Raw genomic sequence first — 26,420 nt, 5'->3', positions numbered from 1 at the left:
TCTGTTATGTCCCTACCATTCCTGTTCTTTACTGTGCCCATCTTTGTGCATTTATTATGCCTCCAACCATTGTGGGGGATGGTTACTTCTGAATTAAGATACAAGGGCAATTATTTTTTAGTTTTCTGTGGAGAGTTTTTAAGCCTCTGACAATCAGAAAGAGTCAATGTGGATAAGCAACAAAGTCCCATTGTACAGCACAGGGAACTATATTCAGTATCCTGATCTCAACCATAATGGAAAAGAATATTCAAAAGTATATATATATATACACGCATATATATGCATATATATATATATATATATATATGGATGAGCTTCTCTGGTGGCTCAGTGGTAAAGGATCCTCCTGCTAATGCAGGAGATGTGGTTCAATCTCTGGGTTGGAAGGATCCCCTGGAGACAGAAATGCCAACTCACTCCAGTATTCTTGCCCAGGAAATTCCATGGACAGAGAAGCCTGGCACGCTACAGTCCTTGGGGTAACAAAGAGTTGGATGTGACTTAGCAACTAAACAAAAACAAAAACTAGAAATACATATGGATAATGGAATTGGTTTTTTGTACAGCCAAATTAACACAGCATTGTAAATAAACTATACTTCAATTATAAAATAATAAAAAAGAAAGAGCTAAGGGAGCCTGCGGTTCAGAAGAAGTGGGCTCTAGTGTAGACTGTGACATAGAGCACCTAGAGGAACATGGTTGCTTCACTTCTCTGTCGGTTACCTCTTTAGAAAAAGGGCTACTGTTGGGACTTCACTTGGTCCAGTAGTTAAGACTCTGCCTTCCAATGCAGGTTGGACCCCTGGTGGGGGAACTAAGATCCCCCATGCTGCTCAATGTGGTGAACAATTAACAAAAAAAGAAAGAAAAAGGGCTACTGCAACTCAGACCATTTCAGTTGCAGAGCTATTGCAAGGCTCACATGCGCTGACTGATCTCAAGAGCACTTTGGAATCTGAAAAACACATAATTAAATTGAAAAGAGGCCCAGCAAACTTGGTTAGAGGCCAAGGAGGAGAGAAATGTTAGGAAACTGCTCACGAAAGTGTGAAAATTTCCATTTGGTGTTGGACCATCTTGGCAGCCTCTTACATCATTACAACCACAAGTTTTTCTCCAAATTTCAACACGTTTATGAACCAGAACGCTATTTAAGATTTCTGAAAGAGAAATGCTCTTCTGAAGAATTACGATGATCAGTTCATTTTTTATGGCACACCACAGGCAACCTATGTAAAACTTCAGGATAAAGGAGGAATCATTGGTGGGTAAAAGGGTCATTTGTGGAGATGTGCTTGGACTTAAAGTCTGTCAAACAGAGTGAAGTAAGTCATAAAGAGAAAAACAAATATAGTATATTAATGCATATATGTGGAATCTAGAAAAATTATATAGATGAACCTACTTCGGGGCAGGAATAGAGACACAGACATAGAGAACAGACTTGTGGACAAAGGGGGTGGGATGAATCAGGAGATTGAGATTGACATATATACACTACCATGTGTAAAACAGATAGCTAGTGGGAAGCTGCTGCATGGCACAAGGAGCTCAGCTCAATGCTCTGGGATGACCTAGAGGGGTGGGATGGGGAAGTGGGGTGGGAAGAAGGGCCAAGGGCGGGGGTATATGTATACATATAGCTGATTCACTTCACTGTGCAGCAGAAACTAACACAACATTGTAAAGCAACTATATCCTAATTTAAAAAAAGAAGAAAGGAATCTAAAAGAGGTTTCATATATGACAGAAGTTCCTGATAGCACATTCTCACCTTGACGGTCTCATACCAACAGGGCTGCTTGACTTGATAATACACCACTGATTTGTACTCAGAAATGCCTTCATATCCAGCACCAGGATGAATCGCTTTCTTTGGATGGAAAGAAAAAATTAGGAGGTCATAATATTATTTAGACACTCAGGGTACTCCACATGGCTAGCGCATGTCTTACATTGGCATCCATAAGTTGGTTACCTCTGGGGAGAAGAGTGAGATGACTTTCTAAGAAGATGTGGTACATATATACAATGGAATACTACTCATCCATAAAAAGGAATGAAACAATGCCATTTGCATCAATATGGATGAACCTAGAGACTGTCATACTAAGTGGTGAAGTAAGTCAGACACAGAAAGACAAATATGACATCACTCATATGTGGAATCTAAAGTATGACACACATGAACTTATTTACAAAATGCAAACAGACTCACGGACATAGAAAACAAACTCCTGGTTTCCAAAGGGGAAGGTTGAGGAATGGGATAATTAGGAAGTTAAGATGAAAAGAGACACACTACTCTATATAAAATAGGTAACAAGGACCTACTGTACAGCACAGGGAACTATATGGAGTATGTTGTAAAAACCTACATGTGAAAAGAATCTAAAAAAGAATATACATAGATGATAGATAGATAATGCTGTATAGATAGATACTTTGCTGTATACCTGAAACGGACACAACATTGCAAAGCAACCATATGTCAATAAAAGAAATTAATTTAAAACAACTGAGTTTTGGGCTTCCCCAGTGGCTCATTGGTAAAGAATCTGCCTGCCAATGCAGGAGACACAGATTTGATCCCTGATCTGGGAGGACCCCACATGCCATAAAGCAACTAAGCCCAGACACTGCAACTCTTAGGGCTGTGCTCTGGAGTCTTCGAGCCGCAACTACTAAGCTCATGTGCTACAACTACTAAAGCCCGCATGCCCTAGAGCCTGTAGTCTGCAACACGAGAAGTCACTGCAATGAGAAGCCTGCGCACCCCAACTAGAGAGTAGCTCCCACACATCACAAACTAGAGAAAAGCCCAGCAAAGCCAAAAATAAATAAATTAATCAAATTGTACCCTCCAGATTGAAAGTGTCTAAATTACTTGAAAATGATTAAGAACCTCTATATCAGGGGTTTCCGTGGTGGCTCAGCAGTAAAGAACCCACCTACCAATGTAGGAGACATGTGTTTGATCCCTGATCTGGGAAGATCCCGTATGCCTTGATGCAAACTAAGCCCGTGCACCACAACTATTAGGCCCAGGAGCTGCAACTATTGAGTCCGTGTGCCCCAAGAGCCCGTGCTCTGCAATGAGAAGCCACCACAATGAGAAGCCTGCACACTGCAAGAAAGGGTAGCCCCCACTCACTGCAACTAGAGAAAGCCTGTGTGCAATGAAGACCCAGTGCAGTCAAAAATAAATCAATAAAAAAAAAAGAGAAGATCGCTACATCAGAAATGTACACCTGAAATCCTGGTGGCTTGAGGTCTTTCTCAGCACAGGAGAAATAATAAAATTAAGAGTCTATGTGAATTTATTAATAAAATTGGTAACTGCTAATCACAAATTTAATGGGCTTCCTACTTTTTTCTTGTGAAACACCAAATCCACTCTACAATGAAGAACAATTAACATCAGGCTTGAAGTCCTGTAAAGGAGTGTGTGATGGCAGTGGGACTACTGGGAACATCACTAACCTCCACGAGCCTGCCCTCCTCGTCATGTACAGACATGGTCACCTCCACGTTCTTTGGTGTCTTCTTTTTCCCCTTGTCAAACTCCCCATGGATCAGGGTGACATAAATGTCATTCCGAACATCTCCTGAAATACAACAACCCAGCCTGTGAGTGGTGCTACCTGGAGTCATTTTTAAATTTCAGAGTGTAATAAGATGTAAATTATATGCAAAATATAAAATGCTCTGATTTTGTAATACATTATTTACATAGGAGTTTTTATATGTATTAGGGGAAGGCAATGGTAATCCACTCCAGTACTCTTGCCTGGACAATCCCACAGATGGAGGAGCCTGGTAGGCTGCGGTCCCTGGGGTCGCTAGGAGTTGGACACAACTGAGCGACTTCATTTTCACTTTCACTTTTTATATGTACTGTTCCCAATAGCTTACCTCATTTTACCTCTCCACACATAGCACAGTGACTCTGAAGTACAGTTTAGTGCTATTTGTTGTATATGTGAAACTTATAGAATATAGTACATCAACTATACCACAATAAAAACATGTGAGCAATGATTTATACATAAGGATATTCATTGTGGTATTGTTAATGTGAAAACTTTGACACATCTTCAGTTTCCAACCACAGAAACAGTTGGTTGAGTAAATTATGGTACAGTGAAATGAAATAATATTCATTTACTCCTTTAAAAAACAGACTGAGAACAGACTCTGTTATGAAGCACTGTGCTAGGTGTTTGGGAGACAACGGTCAGCCATACACCTACCAGCCTTGCTCTCAAGCAGCTTATAGTCTGGTGGGTGAGAGAAGCATTCTCAGACCATCATCTGATGATATGCATCATTATAAAGTCAGGATCAATGGAGGTTGTGGGAATCTATCCTTTGGGCTGATACTGGAGGAATGAGCATAGGAGGGAGAGTACTTAGCATGTGCAAAAGCCCAGAGGTAGCAGACATATCCATGATGCTTTCAAGTGAAGGACAATGGTATGAGATGAGGTTATGGAGACAGACATAAGCCTGCCTGAGGCCTGAGGCCAACAGAAGAATTTGTATCTTCATCCTAAATATAAACAGAAGTCATTGACATGTTTTCAGAAAGGAAGGAGTGTGACGATATCAGAAAGGCATTTATAACAGACCATTCATGCTACCATGTGGAGAATGAGGTAGAAAGAACAGAAACAGGGTTAGGAAGCCATGGCAGTTGTCCAGGGAACTGATGACAGTAGCTACAATTTAGGGAGCTGCAGCCGGATAAAGAAGGGGGTGGAGTTGAGAGGCTTTCAAAGGGAAAACTGGTGGATCTTCTCCCTCAATCCTGTGTGAGGTGAAGGAAAGGAGGTGTCAAGGGTGATTTCCAGGTTTCTTGTCTATGCAAGTGGATGGATGAGGAGCTGTTCTCTGAGATAAAACAGAATAAAAGAGTCAGGCCCAGATGCTTAGGATGACAAGTTCCAGGTGCAGATTCTGAGTTAAGAAATAAACAAAGAGAAAGAATGATACACTTGAGGGTGGGAAGAGAAGGTCCTCTTCCCACCTCTGATTAAAGGAAGGGTCTTAGAACTAGAGATTTGGATGTACAGGCAGCTAACACACAGAAGCAAAGTGAATGGATGAGGGCTTCCCTGGTGGTGCAGAGCTCCCAACGCAGACGGTCCACTTCAATCGCTGGTCAGGTAACTAGATCCTGCATGCCACAGCTAAGAGTTCACATGCTGCAACTAAGACCTAGCACAGCTAAATAAATAAATATGAAAAAAAGGAGTGGATGAGATCACCTAGGGAGAGAACAGAGGGCAGAAGGAAAGAAAGGGACCTGTGAAAGACTGAACTGTGTCCCCCCTCCCTCAAATTCACATGTTAAAGAGGTGACTAATGTAAAAGGGGGTCATATGGTGAGCCCTAATCCAATATAACTGATACCTTTATAAGAGTAGGACACAGATAACACACAGACCAAGGGGCGACAGTATGAGGATACTATAAGGAGGCGGCAACTGGTAAACCAAGAGGAGGATTCCAAACAAACAACCCTACAGATACTTTCATTTTTGACTTCCAGCCTCCAGAACTATAAGAAAATATACTTTCATTTTTTATATTTTATTGTTTGACTACACCATGTGGCATATGGGATCTTAGTTTCCTAACCAGGAATCGAATCCTCACCCACTGCATTGGAAACACAGAGTCTTTACTACTGGACCTCCAAGAAGTCCCATGTACTTCCATTGTTTAAGCCACGCAGCCTGCGGTTCTTTGTCATGGCAGCCCAAGCAAACTAAGACAAGGCATAAGGACCAAATACTGAGGAACTCCAACATTTAAAGGTGAGGTTGAAGATGATAAGTTGGCAAAGGAATCCTGGGAGAGATGCCAGAGGAAGAAAAAAATGAGAAGAGTGTGGTGTCACCAACAACGTGTGGTAACATTCCAAAAGAGGGAGTGAGCAACTGTGTCATGTGCTGGCCAGAGACGATCATCAGGCTAAGAATATCCACTGGACTTAGAGACATTGTCATCTTTAGTGAGCAGTGACAGCCATTCTGGGCAGAGAGAGACTGACAGGTGAGAAAACAGAGAGCATATAATCGCTTCCACGAATTTAGCTACGAGGGAAAGTGCAGGAGAGGGAAGAATTAAAGAATCATCTGGAGCCTGTTCAAATGGTGACAAAAAGGACCTCAGTGAGGGATGTTGGCCCAGATCTATGTTTCTCAAACCTGGCCAATTACCGAATCCCCAGGAGAACCCGATAAAGGTCCATACAGTCAAAAGTATGATGTTTCCAGTAGTCATGTATGAATATAAGAGGTGGACCATAAAGAAGGCTGAGTGCTGAAGAACTGATGCTTTCAAATTGTGGTGCTGGAGAAGACTCTTGAGAGTCCCTTGGACAGCAAGGAGATCAAACTGGTCAATCCTAAAGGAAATCAACCTTGAATATTCATTGGAAGGACTGATGCTGAAGCTCCAATACTTTGGCCACCTGATGCAAAGAGACAACTCATTGGAAAAGACCCTGATGCTGAGAAAGATTGAGGGCAGAGAAGGGGGCTACAGAGGATGAGATGGTAGGATGGCATCACCGACTCAATGGACATGAGTCTGAGCAAACTCCAGGAGATAGTGAAGGACAGAGAAGCCTTGTGTGCTGCAATCCATGGGATGGCAAAGACTCAGACATGACTCAGTGACTAAACAACAACCTGGAGAACCTGGGTCTTACAAACTGAATCAGAGTCTGGAAAAGTCTGGGAATATGTATTTTAATATTACCCAAGTAATCCTGATTGGCTGACCCAAAGACTTACATTTGAGAACCATCATTCTGGATGATTTTTAAAGTCTATTATAGCCCTGGCAGTTTATGAACTAATACTATTAAGTAGAAGGACTCTTTCCAGCCAGATTTCAAAGGTAAATTCACTTTGTTCAAAGGAAAAACTTGTCTATTTCATTTTTTCAGGTTTCGGTCTTGCTGAAGCAATAAAATGGCCATCAGTTACAGGAAGAATACCAATACTTATTTTTATAAAAACCAAGAAGACAAACATTTTCCAAAAATGTTGATGAAAATGTATTAGGGTGAAACAGCTCTGTAAAGGATGAAGCAGATGAAAACTACTATTCGTGAGCAAAGAACAAGATGATCTCCATTTTATAACTCTTTCATTTGTTCATTCCACAAATATTCTTTTAATACTTACTATGTACACAAATGCGTGAGGACATCAAATTATTTTGTGTATGAGTGCTCAGTCTCAGTCTTGTTCAACTAAGTGATCCAATGGACTGTAGCCCACCAGGCTCCTCTGTTGTGGGATTTCCTAGGCAAGAATACTGGAGAGGGTTGACATTTCCTCCTCCAGGGGATCTTCCCTACCCAGGGACTGAACCGCATCTCCTGCACTGGCAGGCGGATTCTTTCCACTGAGCCACCAGGGAAGTGCATCAAATTATTACTGCTCGTTACTTTCACCAAGGAGGAACAAGAGCTTCAATTAGTTTAAAAGAACCTAGGGACTTCCTTTGTGATCCAGTGGTTAAGAATCTGTGCGTCTATTGCAGGGGGCACAGTTTCAATCCTCAGTCAAGGAACTAAGATCCCACATGCTTTGCAGGGCAGCTAAATTATATAAACAAATAAAAATTTAAAAAGCCTGAATTTTTATGCGATAGACAACAGTTTGGTTTTTAAGAATTTTTCTAACATGCCAAAGATTGTTTATTCATAGATTTTTTTCTAATGAATATACAACGTATTTGTGTTTTAATGTTTATAATATATATTTTATATAATACACATACATAAAGTTCCTCAAGGGGATGATGTTCTTTTATCACTACAATGATCAAGGAAGTAAATGGGTCAAATCAGTGAATTCCCTAGAATACATATGCAGATCACCATCACGTGGTGGCAAAAAAGATGAAACTACAGTAGGAAACTGCAAAATGTTTACATTCCTATCACCACAAGTAAGGGGAAAGCCGAGAACACAGCTGGAGCTAAAGCTAATGGAGCAGAAGGTCCAGCTGAGTCTGAGCTGAGTGGGCATCTTGCTGGAGTTTCTTGTCAAGGAGCCCACAGTGTTGGTGATGTCATCATGAGAAGAGGCACGTGCAGATGAAGCAAGTTATTCTCGGGGCAGAGAACCTGTGCTATTCAGTGCTACTTAATGGGTGGTCTACGAAGTATTTCAGAAGGACTTGTGCAGAACACAAAGGAAGAGAAAGCAAAGACAAAATTTTGAGTTACTTTCAAAAGTGTTCTCTTGGGCTTGCATACTGGGTAGTTTTCTAAGAAACTGCAACTTGCAAATGATGAAATTTGATCCGTGTTGCCTCAAGGGTCCCATTAGAGCACTCCAGTGGTCACTGCAGCACTATTTACAATAGCCAAGACATGGAAACAACCTAAATGTCCGTCAACAGAGGAATGGATAAAGAAGATGTGGTATGTATATAAAATGGAATATTACTCAGCCATAAAAAGGAAAAAAATTGGGTCATTTGTTGAGACATGGATGGACCTAGAGACTGTCATATAGAGTGAAATAAATCAGAAAAACAAAAATCATATTCATACAAATATGTGGAACTGGAAAAAACTGTTATATATAATCCTATTTATAAAGCAGAAATAGATACACAGACATAGAGAACAAATGTATGGACACCCAGAGGTGGAAGGGGTTGGGATGAACTGAGAGATGGGCACTGACGTACATACACTATTTGTGCGTGTGTGTGTTAAGTCGCTCTTTGCGACCCCATGAACTGTAAGCCCACTATATTCCTCTGTTCATGGAATTCTCTAGGCAAACACTATTCATAGTATGTGTAACAGATGACTAATGAGAACCTACGTGTAGCACAGGAATCTCTACTCATTGCTCTGTGGTGATCTAAATGGGAAGGAAATCCAAAAAAGAGGGGATATATGTATAGGTATAGCTGATTCACTTTGCTATACAGTGGAAATTAGCACAACATTGTAAAGCAACTACACTCCAATAAAAAAATTTTTTAAAGTGATGGCTACATGGAAGAAAGTCCTAGAGGATGCATAACAGGTGAATCAAGCAAAGCGTTCACCTGGAAGGATTATCTCAGGAAAGCCCATCTTCCGTGCAATAGCTGTGGATCGATCAACCAAGTGTGAAAAATTTTTCTGAACTTGCGTGAGGTCTCCCGGCAATAGCTTCAAGGACACCCAAAGTCCTTTAAAGAAAAAAATGACAAATTTTTAGCTCTTTGTTATGATCTATATCATAAATGCACACTCAAATGTTAAGAAAAATATATGCCTGGTATTAATACACAGATTCATTACTGTAAAGACATCAATTCTCTCCCAGTAACTTAGAATTTTAATGACACTCCCAACAAAAGCATAGCAGGATTTCTTTGAGAATTTGACAGAGAGGTAAACAGATGTTTGCTCTGGGGGGGTGGGGGGAAGATGGTCCCTATCAGATACCAAAATACTGTGAAGTTATAATAATGAGTGATATTAGTAGTAAAGATATATAAATCAATGAAAACAATGAAATCAAGTACTATTATATACACCTATTAAGCATACAGCAAAAGAGACATAACAAATCATGAAACAATAGATCAATTCCATAAATGTACTGGAATATTCTATTCTACTCAGAGCAGAATCAATCTAACCTCTCACCACACATTTTCATTAAAATAAATTCCTAATGTAAAAGATGATAGAAAAACAGACCAGAAACTAAAAAAATAAGTGTAGAGCTTTCTGAACCATTTTTCTAAGTAAAGAAACAAATGAAGAAATCACAAAAGCAAAATAATTATCTATACAAGCTGATATTTTGATATTCATAAAAAAACAAAAGGTATACTTCATATACCATATACTACATACAACTATAAAAGGCATGGTGAAATACTTATAAGAAATTATGAGTTTATACTCACTAGATGAAAAATATCCAGATCACAAATAAACAAAACATGAGTACACAATTTACCAGGAAGTACAAGAAGTTTATAAATATTTGGCTAACCAGAAACTAAAAAGTATGCATCCTAAGTAGATGGACTACTACCTTCAGTATACAAAGAGCTTATAAAAACTGAAAATGAAAACTTCAGAAAATTATAAACACATATGAGTGCCAGATAATTCACTGTCATTTTTTTTTTTAATGCAACAGAGTTATAGAAGTCAACTTTTCACCCCTGAAACAGGTAAAGAATTTTAAACATCAGTTTGCCAAGCAGGCAGATAGTAATTAGTGCCCATCTATGGAAAGCATTCTGGTAATATGTGCGTCTCCAGTCATAAGCTTATTTCCATCATCTGATCCAGAAATCCTACTTCCGGGAATTTTCTTGGGGAGACAGTCCTAAATATGAAAAAGACAGTATATATCTTTTATAGTATATATCTTATATATCTTCATACATAAATATAGTCATACCAGAGTTATTTAAATTTATAATGGTGACAAACTATAAAGTACTTAAGTATTTACCTAGGAGATTCCATGCTTGGGAAGAAAAAAAAATAATCCAAGCAGTGGAATATTACACAGCCACAAAAATATTATGAAGAGCATGAAAACATTTGAAAAGTATTTTGTTAGGAAGGAAGAGAAGGAATATTTTCTTACAGTTTTGATTAAAAAAAATTATATATACACAACAATCTATTTAGTTTAAGAATTTTCCACTCTAACAAATTACATCCTTAGGTTAGGAGTACTAAAACAACAGCAATATATCTGGTTATTCATTTTTAGAATCTGTGTTTCCTCACATCTATTTCTCACTCAGGCTAACTGTCAATACTTGGCAAACTAAATATGCCAAAAATAACGTTTCCTAATTGCTTCCACTTCAGAAGACTATTACAAGGTGGTTTAAAAAAAAAAAGTAACTCAATCTTCAAAAACTGACCCCCAATCATCACCACCTTGGTATCTAAATTTTAACTATTTTCCCTTGTTACCTGAATTAAAAGTTCAATCAGCAAAACTCCTCGGAGTTAAAAGTCAACAAAATGACATATAGAGGTACGAAAAAAAGATTTGCTGGAAAGTCCATTATTTTATATGAAATCATATTCATTTACATGACTTTGGTCTCTTTCTTCTCAGTTTTTGGAAATGTAATGGGATAAACCTATACAGAGAGTGGAACATAATTATCTTCAAAACTCTTTTTCTTTGTGCCTTAATTTAGAGCACTGGGATCATAGAGCAGACAAAAGTGAGGAGACTCATCAGATGAGAATTCCGTTCTACAGAATTTACAAAATACAGCTGCAAGACAATGCTCTCAAGTCTGAACTGTCGTCAGTGTCAGTCGGAAGTTGAGGTGGGCAGTCCCCAGCAGAGTCTGTTTTATATCAGAGAAAGATAATGAAAGGGCCAGAGTCCAAGGCCTCAGCTCTGAGTGCCACCACTCCCAAGCCCCACCAGAACCCCCTCCCCGCTTGGTACACAGGGTACCTTGTCCTTTGTGATTCACTTCTTTGGTTGCTATCACTTTATTCAAGACTGATGTGAGTGGTTCATTCTCCCCGATCACGTGGGATGTTATCAGGGGCGACATGATTAGCTGCCTCTGTCGGATATACGTTTCCATGGCAATTCTGGGAAAATGAGAAATAACCAGTTAAGACAAAAAGAGGAAGTCTCTGCAGCAGAGCCTCAGATACTGCTGGGTCTGATGGGTCTATCATTTGAAAATATAAACAGTAAAGCAACCTAAGTACAGGATACTTTCCATCTTTATTTTCCCACTGGGTGCCTATCTTAGCAAATTCATCTCAAAATGACTTGGGGGGAAAAAGGCGAAAAAAGCAACTCAAGAACAAACAAAACTGATGGTCAAATGATAAGACTGAAACCAGAGGCAGTGCTTGATGTGCTTTCCAAGGTGGGAGAGGCTGCGGGAATGGAACTGTAGAAGAAGGGTGGAAGCAGGGACAAGAGACCCAGCCCCCAGTTCAGGTTCTACTTGACAGTAAGCTCTGCTGGAGTCTCCCCTTCAGGCTTCAGTTTCTTCATCTGTAAGGAAATAGACCTGAAACACATCCCTTGAAAGCTCCCACCTACTGCCAACACTCAGTGTACAAGAGTGGTGCATATGCAGTGGATTGTGGATGGTGTTTGTAGAATCCCATGTGATGATGAACTATATATAGGGTTGCAATGGCACAGGCACCAGCATACAAGCCTCACTTTAACAATCAAATCAGGCTGAGACTCTTACAGGGTGATCAAGAGGGAAGCACAGCCCCCATTCTATGGAAAGCACAAGCACTATCGGGAACTCCCTATCAGCCTGTGGAGGACAATGGTCGCCAGGCTTCTCTGCTGTGGTTTTGGTCTCTTGCCCACAACACACAGGCCAGCTGGCTCTGCAGGGTTCAGAGCTGTATGCTGACAATACACAGGAAGCATACTGCAGTGTAGGGGCATGGTGGCTCAGTCGGTAAAGAAACCACCTGCAATGCTGGAGAACGGGGTTCAATCCCTGGGATGGCAAGATCTCCTCTGGAGAAGGAAATGGCAACCCACTCCAGTATTCTTGCCTGGGAAATCCCATGGATGGAGGAGTCTGGCAGGCTACAGTCCATGGGGTTGCAAGAGCTGAAGGCGGACTTAGGGACTAAACCACCACCACCACCACACTGCAGTATGTTCCTAAAAAGTGGGATTTCTGCAGAATGCGTTGTTTTCAAATGACACCCTCTCAGTCTAGCAGGATATGCGTATAAAACTCTCCCAATACAATCGCTGTAAAGCCTTTGAGGTTAAGTTACAAAAGCTCTGCCATAAATCTTGGGAGTTCAATGCCAGAGGCCGTGATTTGCATCCTGAAGGCTTTAAAGTGGCTGCTGGCTGCAAAGTGAGTGGTAATCAAATTAGGGCTGGACTCCTCGGAGACTCAAAGCTTGTATTACTCTGCAGTGGAGACAATCTGAGGACTCAGTGTTTCAGCGCAACTGCTAGAAAGAGTTGGTTCTGAAAGTAAGCAGGAGGCACATAACCAAACCAGAAACCCACCTCATAAAGTGAGACAAATAGAGAAATGCATTCGAGACAATTCATATCCATAACACTGCTCCTGTTCTACAGTTATTTATATTATGTGTATGGAGCAGATTAAATTTCATGTCCATGAATGCTGCCTCGATTACTTATATATACACACATAACATTATATCATATATTTTTGTTGTTTAGTTGCTAAGTTGTGTCTGACTCTTTGCAGCCTCATGGACTGTAGTCTGCCAGGCTCCTCTGTCCATGGGATTTCCCAGGCAAGAATACAGGAGTGGGTTACCACTTCCTTCTCCAGGGTATCTTCCCAACCCAGGGATTGAACCTGTATCTCCTGCATTGGCAGGTGGATTCTTTACCACTAAGCCACTGGAGAAGCCGTTGTATCATGTTACCATACAGTATTTCATATAATGTTCAAGAATCTGCCTACAATGCAGGAGACCCAGGTTCAGTCACTGGTTTAGAAGATGCCTTGGAGAAGGAAATGGCAACCCACTCCAGTATTCTTGCCTGGGAAATCCCATGAACGGAGGGGCCTGGTGGGCTGCAGTCCAGGGGGTCGCTAAGAGTCGGAAACGACTGAATGACTTCACTTTCACTTTTATGTATTGGAGAAGGAAATGGCAACCCACTCCAGTGTTCTTGCCTGGAGAATCCCAGGGACAGGGGAGCCTGGTAGGCTGTCGTCTATGGGGTCGCACAGAGTCGGACACGACTGAAGCGACTCAGCAGCAGCAGCAGTAATACATTTGATATATTAAATCATTTAATTTATTAATATAATACTATATTTTAATATATGTATTAAACTTATATTTATATTTGAAATAAAGTGACATATAATACCTATTTATTATAGAAAAAATAGAAAACAGTTAAACAAAAAGGAACAAATCACTTCAAGTTACACTAACAGAAATGATCACTTTTATGCAGTATATTCATTAAAATGTCTAAATTTTAAGGCTTTTAATGCATTCTAACAATTTATATTCTTATAAGAAGTACTTCTTTCCCCCTAGTTCCTTTGCCCCACAGAGTTTTGCGTGGTTCTATATATTCTTTTCTGCTGGTCAGTTACTCCTATCCGCTCTCAGCTCGTGTTATACATGCACTTCTATAAGTAGTGCTTCTTCATAACCACCAAACATTGGATACCATATATATTTTTAAAACTTGATCAGCCCCCAAACTAAACCTTATTGTTTGTCTTTCATTGATTCTCAATGAATTTATAGGTCATTTCTTACATGTGTATGTTACCTTCTTACATCCTTATAAACTTCTATTAATTTTATTTTAGGAACACTTATCCTTTTTCAAACAAACTGCCAAGATTTTATTAAATTTTTTCTATGTATAAGTTGTTCAAAATTTTTGTGTGGTTAAATCAATTTCTCTTTTTTAGTCAAATCTCTGGTATTTGACTCAGAAAGACTTCCCACACATCACATCGTATAAATCTTTTATTTTCCTATAGTACTTTAAGATTGTTGGCTTTTACCCTTTTATGTGTTATCACCTGGAATTTACGATGGTTTAAGTTGGGAGATGAGGATTTAACTTATGTTTCTGAAATGGTTGGCTAAATCTTGAACAATAGCTTTTGCATGGCTTATCTTTCTCCACTGATTTTTAAATTAATATCATTTAAAAATAATTTTTAAAAATAATATAACCGTATTATTGGGGTTGGTCAAAAAAGTTTGTTAGGGGATATAATATAACCATATTATTGGGGTTGGTCAAAAAAGTTTGTTAGGGGATTTTTCCATAATATTTTATGGAAAATCCTGAACGAACTTTTTGGCCAAACCATTACTTATTATTAATAAAATCACATCAACTCAAATACCCTTGGGTCTAGTTTCTGGAATTCTCAGTTTATCACACCTACCTGTGGTAGTGGCTCTACACTGGCCGAGACAATCATCTTTTCTCACTGACATGACTGTCTCGTTAGGAGTTAGATCCAGCAATGCTCTCCACCGCCTGTGCGAGGTTAAGTGGCACATGCCTGCTGGGGTCAGTCATGATGTTCACACGCACGCTCACTCAGTTACAGACATGGAGAACAGCTCTCCAGCGTCCCCCAGTGGCCCACACAGGGCTCCAGCTCCTGAGGCTCAGCAGGGGGCTGGAGTGCAGGTCGGGAGGAATCCTTCCAGGCACTCCCGGGCAGGCTTTCCTCCACTCACAGGAACCCAAGGATTAGTCCACCCTTCGCTCTCACCAAGTGTGTTCCCCAGACCTGCAACAGCAGCATCACCTAGAAGCCTATTAGATGGAGACTCCGACCCAGCAGACGGCGTTCTGCATTCATCCCAACAAGATCGCAGGTGATTCACGAGCAGGTTACAGCCTGAGAAGCCCTGTGCTGTCCTACTTAATTCCTGGTCCTCTGTGATATAACTGTTCCACACGACAAAGTACAGGTAGACTCTGGCATTTATACGGTACCATAACCTGGTCGATTTGTCCCTTGTATTGCTTCAGTCATTTCTGTAGAATCAGAAGAAGTTAGGTTACCCTCTTAAATTGGAGTCTAATATGAGGATTTTGAATATAGTCTTCTCTATAGAGAAGATTATAGAGATTCTTCTATAGAGAAGAGTCTCCTCTCTCAATCTTCCCATTTAAGAGTTCTCCTTCTCTAACTGGGCAAAAGGTTCCGAGCACTTGGTTCTGTGTTAATGCACCTCCTAAAGGCCTAACCCAGGTCTCAACTAACCTGAGTAAGTGCCAAAGTACTTACTGTTGAAAGGGAATAAAATGCTGCTTTTCTTCATCATCCACCTTGCCATGTACAATATCAGTAATATCCATCACTAGGAAAAAGATAAAACTTAATTAAAGAAGCTAATTGCTGGACCTCCCAGGTGGGGCTAGTGGTAAAGAACCTGCCTGCCAATACAGGAGACATAATAGATGCGGGTTTGATCCCTAGGTTGGGAAGATCCTCTGGAGCAGAGCATGCAACCCACTCCAGTATTTGCTTAGTGCCTCCTCCACTGTTCACCTGAAACTATCACAAATTGTTAATTGGCTACAGCCCAATACAAAATGTTTTTGGTGTTAAAAAAAAAAAACATAAAATTGAAAAAAAAGAAGCTAATTACTTCAGGCCTCAGTGAGAAACTCTGGAAAATTACAGTATCAGCAAACATAGAATCCTGGAGGAAGAGAGAGCAGGCAGAGATGTGTCTTTTTTTTGTCAATGATGACTCCCAGTGTCCCTAGGCTGGTAGAAGAGCAATTCATCAGCAATCCATCAGAATGGATACATGCATAGGTATGGATGAGTCCCCCTACGCTGTTCACCTGAAACTATCCCAACATTGTCAATTGGCTATACCCCATGACAAAATAAAAAATTCCAAAGAAAAAGATAACCAAGATTGATTTATTGTATAGCCCAGGGAACTCTACTCAATATTCTGATAACCTATGAGAAATGAATCTGAAAAAGAATATATGTATAACTGAACATTCTGTACATGTATAACTGAACACTTTGCCATACACCTAAAACTAACACAACATGGAAATCAACTGTACTCCAATCGGCGGGGGTCTGGGTGTTCTCAGACCAACCCTGCAGACTACTCTCTTTAAAAACTCTAACATCCAGGACATGCAGGCAGCCTAAATGTCCACTGACAGATGAATAAAGATGTGGTACATATTTACAATGGAATATTATTCAGCCATAAAAAGGAATGAAATTGGGTCATTTGCAAGTGATGTGGATGGACTTAGAGTCTGTCATACAGAGTGAAGCAAGTCATAAAGAGAAAAACAAGTTATCTTACATTAATGCATATATATGGAACCTAGAAAGGTGGTACTGTTGAACCTATTTGCAGGAATAGAGACACAGACATAGAGAACAGACTTGAGGACACAGCAGGAGAAAGGAGAGAGGGGGATGAATTGAGAGAGTAGCACTGACATATACACAGTATCATGTATAAAACAGACAGCTAGGGGAAACCTGCCATATAGCACAGGGAGCTCAGCTTGGTGCTCTCTGATGACCTAGAGGGGTGTGATGGGGAGTGGGAGGGAGGTGATATATGTTTACACATAGCTAATTCATGTTGTTGTACAGCAGAAACTGGCACAACATTGTACAGCAATTATCTTCCAATTTTAAAAGATAAATAAAAATAAATATGACAAAAATTCTACTAGACCAATTTGCTTAATTCTTGAGTCACATGACACTGACAATTTTTAGTAAGCCCGCATTCTAAGACACAGAGAATACATTTTTGTTTTTTGGCAGGAGTGTCAACAGAATAAAAGACCTGGGAGAGGAACTCAAGATTTGAAGTGGCCCACTGTCCCTCTGATGTGACATTTTCTCACCTTCCACATAAACGAAGGGCAGCAGGTCATTAGCAGCACAGATTAGAAGACCACATATTGATTTGCTCTTTCACATATGAGAAGAGCTATTAAGGAAGCACTGTGCTAACCCCACTGTGTATATTATCTTTTTTATACAAATATTAGTATCAGCCCTACTTTAAGAGATGAGAAGGGAGGCTCAAGAGGGAGGGGATATATGTATACTTATAGCTGACTGGCATTGTTGTACAGTAGAAACCAACACAACATTGTAAAGCACTTATTCTCCAATTAAAAATAAATTTTTTTAAAAAAGAGAGGTTTCTCTGGTGATCCAGTGGTTAAGAATCCTCCTTGCAATGCTGGGGATGTGGGTTTGATCCCTGGTTGGGGAACAAAGATTCCACATGTTGCAGAGCAACTAAGCCACAATAAAAGGTCCTGCATGATGCAACGAAGATACTGTGTGCCACAACTAAGACCCAATGCAGCCAAATAAATAAATAATAATAAATTTTTAAAAAAAAGAGATGAAGAAACTGACCCACAGGGAAACGTAGGTAATTTTCCCTAGGTCATAAGTGTTAAGTGGTTAAAATCAGGGTATGAACCCAACAGTGATCACAGGGCAAACCATTCAACCGAACTCCACCTGCTCCCTAGAGAACCAAGAAGTGGGGCGTTGACTCCACAGGCAGCTGAGGGTAGACAAGGCCCCGAGGCAAGAGGCCATCAAGCCTTGGTTAATAAATTACAAACTAGTCATAAAACATACACTAATAATCCACACCCTAGGTAACCTGTTTGGAGATTAAAAGAAATACCAAGCTATGAGACAATCATCATAAGAAAAATTAAGGAAACAGGAGGAAACGCTTGCTCAAAGTAACCTAAACAAGTAATGTATTAGGCTTGGGAATTAATGTTAGTATAAGGAAGCTGTAAAAAGCAGGCATGACATCGACTTGCTGTCAGCTCCTAAAAGACCCCTGCAAACATTGTGTGTGAGTGCATACACACACACAGACAAATACTGCAAAATTTGAATTTAAACCCCCAAATAGGCAGTGCATTTGTGGACATCATCTAGTTACTGCTAACCTCTGCTGACGTTTGGCATCAAGCCTTAAACTAATCTCCATGCCCTGAACATACATACATACACACACACACAGAAACACAGGAGCAAATAAAAGCTTCAAGCTTGATGTTCCAATCTCCTTAGCCCAGTTTGAAGGACAATGGCCTTGAAAACGCCTTCAACTTCTATGAAGGAATAGATTGCTGTGTAGGTGGCTAAATAGTCCTGGGCCAGGGTTGCTTGCCTTTCCTGGAATTTCATTTTAATTCACTATCACAAATAGAGCTGTCCCCTCTAGACACAACCTGGCCAACTTTGGGAGGAAGAGGGGTGCAGAGTGGTTCAAGGAACCCAAGACGCACACAGCCTCCTGGTGTACAGAGGCCACGTCACCAGCCACGTGACCCGCAGGTCGACCTTGACAATGTGGAGTTTTCGGGTCCTCGTTCCAGGGGCAGGATTGATGGCTTTCAGAACTACTTAGTGACCAAGATGTCAGAGTAAGACCAAAAATATATATCCTCCATTTAACAAACTACAAAGGAAAATGGAGGGCCTCCTGGAAGGTTATGGAGTCTGATTGAAGCCAATGACCCTCTGAAAGCAATGCTGCCTTTGATGAGTAAATATCCTAGACAGGCAAACAGCTTTCCAAGGAGAATTTTATTCAGATAAGATCAATACATGGCTGCAGGCAAGGGAGATTCCAATAGACAAACAGAGGCTTTACCCAGAGGCTTGCTGTGTACAAGACACAGAACTGGGCAGGGAGGGAGAAACAAACATGGGGTATCTACATGAGCACCATCAAAAGCTAACAACTGCCAGTTCCAGGCAGTGAATGCGGTATGTCTGAGGCTAACACTTACAACCAAATTCATCTTGCACTGTCTCTGGGTCTTCTCCTTCCTTCCTCCCACTTTTCTTTCTTTTAAATTATTTTTATTGTGGAAAAATAAATACATAACATGGGGCCTCCCAGGTGGCACTCGCAGTAAAGAACCCACCTGCAAATGCAGGAGACCTAAGAGACTCGGATTCAATCCCTTGGTCGGGAAGATCCGCTGGAAGAGGAAATACTCCAGTATTCTTGCCTGGAGTATCCCATGGACCTGGCAGGTTACACAGTCCATGGGATTGCAAAGAGTCAGACACAACTAAAGCACCTTAGCATGCACGCAAACATACATAACATGAAATTTACCATTTCAGCCATTTAAAAATGTACAGCTCAGTGGCACTGAAAACTTTCACACTGGGACTTCTCTGACAGCCCAGTGCTTAAGACTTTGTCTTCTACTGTACAGCACAGGCAACTCTACTCAATACCTTGACCTATGTGGGAAAAGAATCTAAAAAAGAGTGGATATATGTATATGTGTAACTGCTTCACTCTGCTATACACCTGAAACCAATACAACACTGTAAATCAACTATGGTCCAATAAAAATTTTTAATAGAAGAGAAGAAAAAAAGACTTCATCTTCTAATGCAGGGGGTGGGGGCTCGATTTCTAGACAGGGAGTTATGATGCCACACGTCTTGTGGCCAAAGAATTGGAACATGAGCAGCAGAAGCAATATTGTAACAAAATCAATAAAGATTTTTAAAAAGGTCCACATCAAAAAAAAAGTCTTTAAAATTAAAACATTCCCACTGTCATGCAGCCATCACCAGTATCCACCTCCAGATGTTTTCCTCTTCCCAAATGGAAACTCTGTACCTGCTTAAAAAATACCTCCTCATTGTGTCCCCTCACCCTGCCACCTGCGTCTCTGCTGCTGCTGCTAAGTCACTTCAGTCGTATCCGACTCTGTGCAGCCCCACAGACGGCAGCCCACCAGGCTCCTCTGTCCATGGGATTGTCCAGGCAAGAGTACTGGAGTGGGGTGCCATTGCCTTCTCCACCTGCATCTCTAGGTCTCTAGGAACTACCATTCCACTGTCTGTCTCTGTAAATGTGATCATTCTAGATTCCTCATAAAAGTGAGTCATCATATAGCATTCATCTTTTTGTGACTGGCTTAATTCACTTAATGAAGCATCCTCAAAGCTTCTTCATGTTGAAGCATGTGACAGGATTTTCAAACTGCTTCAGGCTGCTCCATTGTAGGGACAGACCCTTTTGTTTATCCATTCATCCATCAACAGACACCTGGGTTACTCCTACCATTTGGCTATTGTGACCAATGAGCTGCTGTAAACAAGAGTATTAAGGATGGGCATGCACACACTGCTATCTTTAAAATGGATAACCAACAAGGAACTACTGTATACAGTGCATGGAACTCTGCAAGGTCATGTGACAGCCTGGATGCAAGGGGGGGTTGGGGGAGAATGGATACATGCATAGATATGGATGAGTCCCCCTACGCTGTTCACCTGAAACTATCCCAACATTGTCAATTGGCTATACCCCATGACAAAATAAAAAATTCCAAAGAAAAAGATAACCAAGATTGATTTATTGTATAGCCCAGGGAACTCTACTCAATATTCTGATAACCTATGAGAAATGAATCTGAAAAAGAATGAATATATGTATAACTGAACATTCTGTACATGTATAACTGAACACTTTGCCATACACCTAAAACTAACACAACATGGAAATCAACTGTACTCCAATCAAAGATTTTTTTAAAAGTTAAAAGAAATATAGACCCTGATTTTACTTGGTTTGAGTGTAGGGAAGTAGGATTGCTGGATCCTAAGTTCTACGTTTAATTTTTTTTAGGCCCCTATCATACTGTCTCCCCAGTAGCCACACCATTTTACATCCACCTCGGGGTCTTTCTGTACCTGCTACTCCAAAGGGTCTCCGGAGGCCACAGGTGTGCTTCTTGCCCTCCTTTAGCTCCATATGGCCGACCCGGACAATCTGGCACACGAGGCTGATGCGGGGCCGGATGAGGTCTGTGCTGCTGAGGTCCTACAGAGCAGAGAGCACAGAAAAAGGAGGTCACGTTGCATCACCCTCTCACCTCTAGTTTTTCCTGCTCACTCTACAATAAAATACTGTTCAGAGCATACTTTCAAAAAATTTATTTATTTATTTATTGGCTGTAACTGTTCTTAGTTGCGCCATGTGGGATCTAGTTCCCTGACCAAGGATCGAACCCGGGTTCCTTGCATTAGAAGCCCAGAGTCTTAGCCACTGGACCACCAGGGAAGTCCCCAGAGCATACTTCTTAATGCTCAAATATCAGAATGACTCCTCTCCTCCCCTCATCTGCATCCAGCCAAGAACTCTCATGGTGTCATAGGAAAATGACTGTATTAAAAAAAAAAAGAATTAAAAAAAAAAATTCCCCAGCTCCTACTTCAAATTTATAAATCAGATCATATTCATCCTCAAGTCTCCAACTTATTCAGGGTCCTTTGTCACATCTACTTTATATCCTGCCAAGGCATATCTGAGCACCAGGCGCCTTCCAGTGCCAAATGAAATTAAAACTTATGAGACACTGACATTTATTTTGTATCCACACAGACTGGTGATATTTCATTTTACCTTCCAAATAATCCTGTGAGGCAACTATAACACAGAAATTTACATGCTCTGCTTTCTGTAATTATTCCTCTGTTTTCTGAGAGGTTCCACTGAGAGCTTCTCAGAGTGTGTTGATTAATGAGAAATGTGTGGAAGAAATGTCTCTGTCTTTTTGTGGCTCATGCTCTAAGCTTTTTTGTACTCCTAGGATGGGTGAGTAAACCCACAAAGCTCACATAACTCATTCACCTTAACATCAGAAATGATTTAACTGCATCTCAAATTCTTTCCATGAAACAGCTTCCCAAGGCCTCCTTACTGAATCAAGAAAGAACTTTTTAAACAATCAGTTCACATCTACCCTCTATAATCAAGTTAACTCAGGGCTCCAAGCTAGGAATATATACCAATGACAATATCAACCTTGAGTTTCTACTCTAGATTTTGTGAGACTTCTCTTAACAGAAAGACTTCAAGTGCCTCAGAAAGTGAATCTGCCTGCAGTGCAGGAGACCTGGGTTTGATCCCTGGGTCAGGAAGATGCCCTGGAGAAAGGAATGGCTATCTACTCCAGCATTCTTGCCTGGAGAATTCTATGTACAGAGGAGCCTGGTGGGCTGCAGTCCATGGAGTCGAAAAGAGCTGGACATGACTGAGAGATTAACACACAACAATACAAGTGTCTGGTTACATTTACTGGGGCACACTGATATTATTTAATAATATGAAATCATTCACAAATGAACTTTCTGTAGAATGTTTAAGGACCAAGGAATCAGTCACGTTTTATCTAACAGAAAAAGTTGGACATGAATTTGTATATAGGAAGAGCCTAATTGGTAGGGGGAGAATGGAGGGTGAGTGAATCACAGCTATTCTAAAACAGTGTTGATTAAAAGGTGGACCAACAATTTAATAATATCTTTTTAAATGTTTTTTTTTTTAATAATGTACATATTGACTGATAAATGTCTTTTTATTTCAGGGAAAAAATCACATATCTCAGAATTGAGGAAATACTGTTTTGGGGAAGAGTTCTAGACTCTTTGTCCACACTTACTAGATGGTAAAGGTATGGATGGGTCAGTGCAGGGATAGAAACAGACCACTCTTGTCCTAGGGGTAGAGTTTTAATGGATGGAATGAACAGCAAAAAGTTGGAAGGAAGGGAAGGAGGAAGAATAAGCCTATAATGGTGTTACAGGGAAGAACAAAATCTGATTGCATGTTGGATCTGTTTACTTTACCCTTTGCTTCCCATAGCTTTTGTTCACTAAAAGGATACTGTCTATACATAATGGGCTGCCTCAGGGATCCCTGCTCCTCTGCCTGAAGGTTAAACACAGAGCCTTTGTTCAGGGAAACATCCAGATCCTGTCCACCTGTGAATGGGTTCAAGACAGGAGAAACGAACACATCCCCTCCCCGAACACATCCCCTCCCCGAAGCTGGCCATTCCAGGAGATATCTGAAAGACTTATGGACTTCCTCCCCTCCACCCCTTCCCTGTTCTATAAAAGAAACTGGCATCCAGACCCTGATAAAACGGTTATTTTGAGACACTCGTCTGCCATCTTCTTGGTCAGCTGGCTTTCCGAATAAAGTTGTTCTTCGTTGCCTCAACACCTTGTCTCCTGACTTACTGGCCTGTCCTGTGGCAAGCAGAGCAAGCTTGAAACTGGTAACATGCAGACCACTGCTCCTATCACTTCTTTGGTACTTTAATCTTAGACTCTTGTTTTCTTTGCTGTAAGAGGGACTAAGAAGAATAAGCAGACAAAATATGGGCGTGGCTTAAGGGAAAAAGGAAGGGGCATCAGTATCTCTTTTAGGCTTAATGGGAGCTGGGAAACCCACCCACTGCTCAGAGCAGTTGGCAGCAGCTCCAGGGCTTTTCAAGCACTGATGTCAAAAAAAGTACGAGAATCTCAAGAGAGTTCCTAGCCTATGAGAAAGAGTCAGCAGATTCCAAGCTATAGCTCAGTACATTTCCTGGCTCTCAATCCATATACAGCAGCACACCTCCTGCCTTGGGGAAATGGAGGAAGAGAGGGAAAAATCCATCAAAATACAAGCCCACAGAAAAGTCTAGCCCAGTCTTTGCCTAGGCAGTAACTTTGGCCTGGAAGATTCCTCTCTCTATCTGCACAGCTTACTCCCTCTTCAACTGGAAGTTCTTACTCCAAAGGAAAGGAAAGGAAAGGGAAGTCGCTCAGTCGTGTCCGACTCTTTGCGACCCTGTGGACTGTAGCCTACCAGGCTCCTCCGTCCATGGGATTCTCCAGGCAAGAATACTGGAGTGGTTTGCCATTTCCTTCTCCAGGGGATCTTCCCGACCCAGGGATCGAACCCAGGTCTCCCGCATTGGAGGCAGACGCTTTAACCTCTGAGCCACCAGGGAAGTCCTCTTACTCCAAAGCTCCTTTTAAATGAGAGCAGCCCTGACTTACCTATTTAAGACAGCAAGCCTTCCTTCCCCAGCCCAGAAACTCCCAACTCTCCCAAAGCACTCATGACCTCTAACATTCTGTACAAAGTACTCATCTACCTGAGTACAAAGTACTCATCTACCTGATTACCGCTTATTATTGTCTGCTCCTTTGGGACAAAAAAAAAAAAACTCTTGAGAATCAGGACATTCTTATCTGATGTGTTCACTGATGTATGTCAAGTGCCTAGATCAGTGCCTGGTCTCTAACAGGTGCTCAATAAATATTTGGTGAATAAATGAGCGGTTTATTCCTGCTAGAGGGATTATGAGAATTGTTATTTTCAGTTTTTAAGTTTTCCATATACTTACCACATGCACTCGCAAACATCATAAACTAAGGAAAGGGTTAAGCATAGGTAGGACTTACAGTAAAGACCGCTTGAAGGTTATTGAGCTTCTCGATTTCCTTGGGCATTCCATTACTGCCCCAACGAATTAGGTAGTTTTCACTGGTGAAAGGAAAGAAAAATATTCTCGGTGAGCACCTGAGTAGGGAGGAAGCTGCTCTCAGTATAAACTTAATAGGGTCCAAAGGCGGTCCAGAAGAGCTCAGTGAAATTCATTAGGCAGGACTAAGACCACATCAATGACCATTCTCTGGTCTTCTGGCTGCAGCCCAGTTCCTAGAGACACACCAAGTACAGCCCCATGACAAGCACCGATCAAGATGGGCACAGACACAGTATATTCTACCAGATTCTATCTGGAGTCTTTCTTTCATCTCAAATCCTCTGTATAAATTTCAGCTTTGCTGAATCAGGAATATAATTTTATAAGAATTGTTTCAAATCCATTCCCTGGAATCCACATCAACACACTCCCATAAGATTTCTATTTTAGAAACAATTTTAACCATCTTCTCAATAATAAATATGCTTTCTTAGCTGCTCAGCAGCAGATGACTGTAGGTTGAACAAAGTCTATTATTATTCCTTAAAGTCTTTGAAATTTTATAATCATTACTTTTTTAGAGCAGTTTAGATTCATAGCCAGTTGAGAGGAAGGTACAGACTTTCCTATGTCCCACTCCATTCCCGGGCTTCCCTGGTGGCTCTGATGGTAAAGAATCTGCCTATAATGCAGGAGACCCAGCTTTGATCCCTGAAATGGGAAGATCCCCTGGAGAAAGGAATGGCTGCCCACTCTAGCATTCTCTCTTGGAGAATTCTATGGACAGAAGAGTCTGGCAGGCTACAGTCCATGGGGTCGCAGAGTCGAACACGACTGAGCGACTAACAACACAACCACAGCACTCCGTGCCCAGCCTCCCCCTAATCAACAAACCCCAGCAGATTGGTGGCTTCATTGTTATAATCACTGAACCTACCCTGAGATGTCATTATGATCCAGAGTCTATGGTTTACATTAGGGGTCACTCTTGGTGTTGGATACTCCATGGGTATGGAAAAATGTGTAAGGACACACATCCTCTATGACAGTATCGTACAGGACGGTTCCGCTGCCCTAAAACCCTCAGTGCTCTGCTGGGTCATCCCTCCCTTGTCCCTCTCCTACAGTTTTTTGAATTCCTTCATCCCTGTTGCCATAGTCTGATGAGTTTTAATTATTTTTAATTGGAGGATAAGTGCTTTATAATATTGTTAGTTATAACAATATTTATAATATTGTTAGTTTCTACCATGTATCAACATGAATCAGCCATAGGTATACATATGCCCCCTCCTTCTTGAACCTCCCTCCTACCTCCCACCCCATCCATGTTGTCACAGAGCACTGGGTTTGAGCTCCCTGCATCATACAGCAAATACCCACTGGCTATTTATTTTACACATGGTAATATATACATTTCCATGCTACTCTTTCAATTCGTCCCATCCTCTCCTTCCCCTGCTGTGTCCTCAAGTCTGTTCTCTATGTCTGCATCTCTACTGCTGCTCTGCAAATAGGTTCATCAGTACCATCCTTCTAGATTCCATATATATGCGT

At 41.0% G+C, this 26,420-nt stretch overlaps 1 protein-coding gene across 6 annotated transcripts in view; it reads right to left on the bottom strand.

Moving 5' to 3' along the window:
* DOCK5 (dedicator of cytokinesis 5) overlaps positions 1-26,420 on the bottom strand; it is a 261,149-nt gene that overhangs the window by 105,016 nt on the left and 129,713 nt on the right. For 4 of the 6 annotated variants that reach the window (XR_014060920.1, XM_081516237.1, XM_081516228.1 and 1 more), the window contains 7 exons: positions 24,841-24,922; positions 21,292-21,421; positions 15,811-15,883; positions 11,493-11,635; positions 9,100-9,225; positions 3,490-3,614; positions 1,781-1,879 (listed from right to left, as the gene is read on the bottom strand). Coding sequence is in view for 5 of the 6 variants with exons in the window: in XM_081516237.1 (XP_081372363.1) it covers positions 1,781-1,879; positions 3,490-3,614; positions 9,100-9,225; positions 11,493-11,635; positions 15,811-15,883; positions 21,292-21,421; positions 24,841-24,922 (778 nt within the window). In the remaining variant the exon portion in view is untranslated. Of the gene's footprint in view, positions 1-1,780; positions 1,880-3,489; positions 3,615-9,099; positions 9,226-11,492; positions 11,636-15,324; positions 15,558-15,810; positions 15,884-21,291; positions 21,422-24,840; positions 24,923-26,420 lie in introns of those variants that run through there. The other 2 variants (XM_081516254.1, XM_081516265.1) reach the window with 2 other exon arrangements.

Source organism: Giraffa tippelskirchi, chromosome 1 (genome assembly GCF_054371585.1).
Source record: "Giraffa tippelskirchi isolate mGirTip1 chromosome 1, T2T-mGirTip1v1.2.pri, whole genome shotgun sequence".
Lineage (NCBI taxonomy): Eukaryota > Metazoa > Chordata > Mammalia > Artiodactyla > Giraffidae > Giraffa > Giraffa tippelskirchi.
The sequence above is the reverse complement of the archived record's forward strand: the minus strand, read 5'-3'. Positions and strand labels throughout refer to the sequence as shown.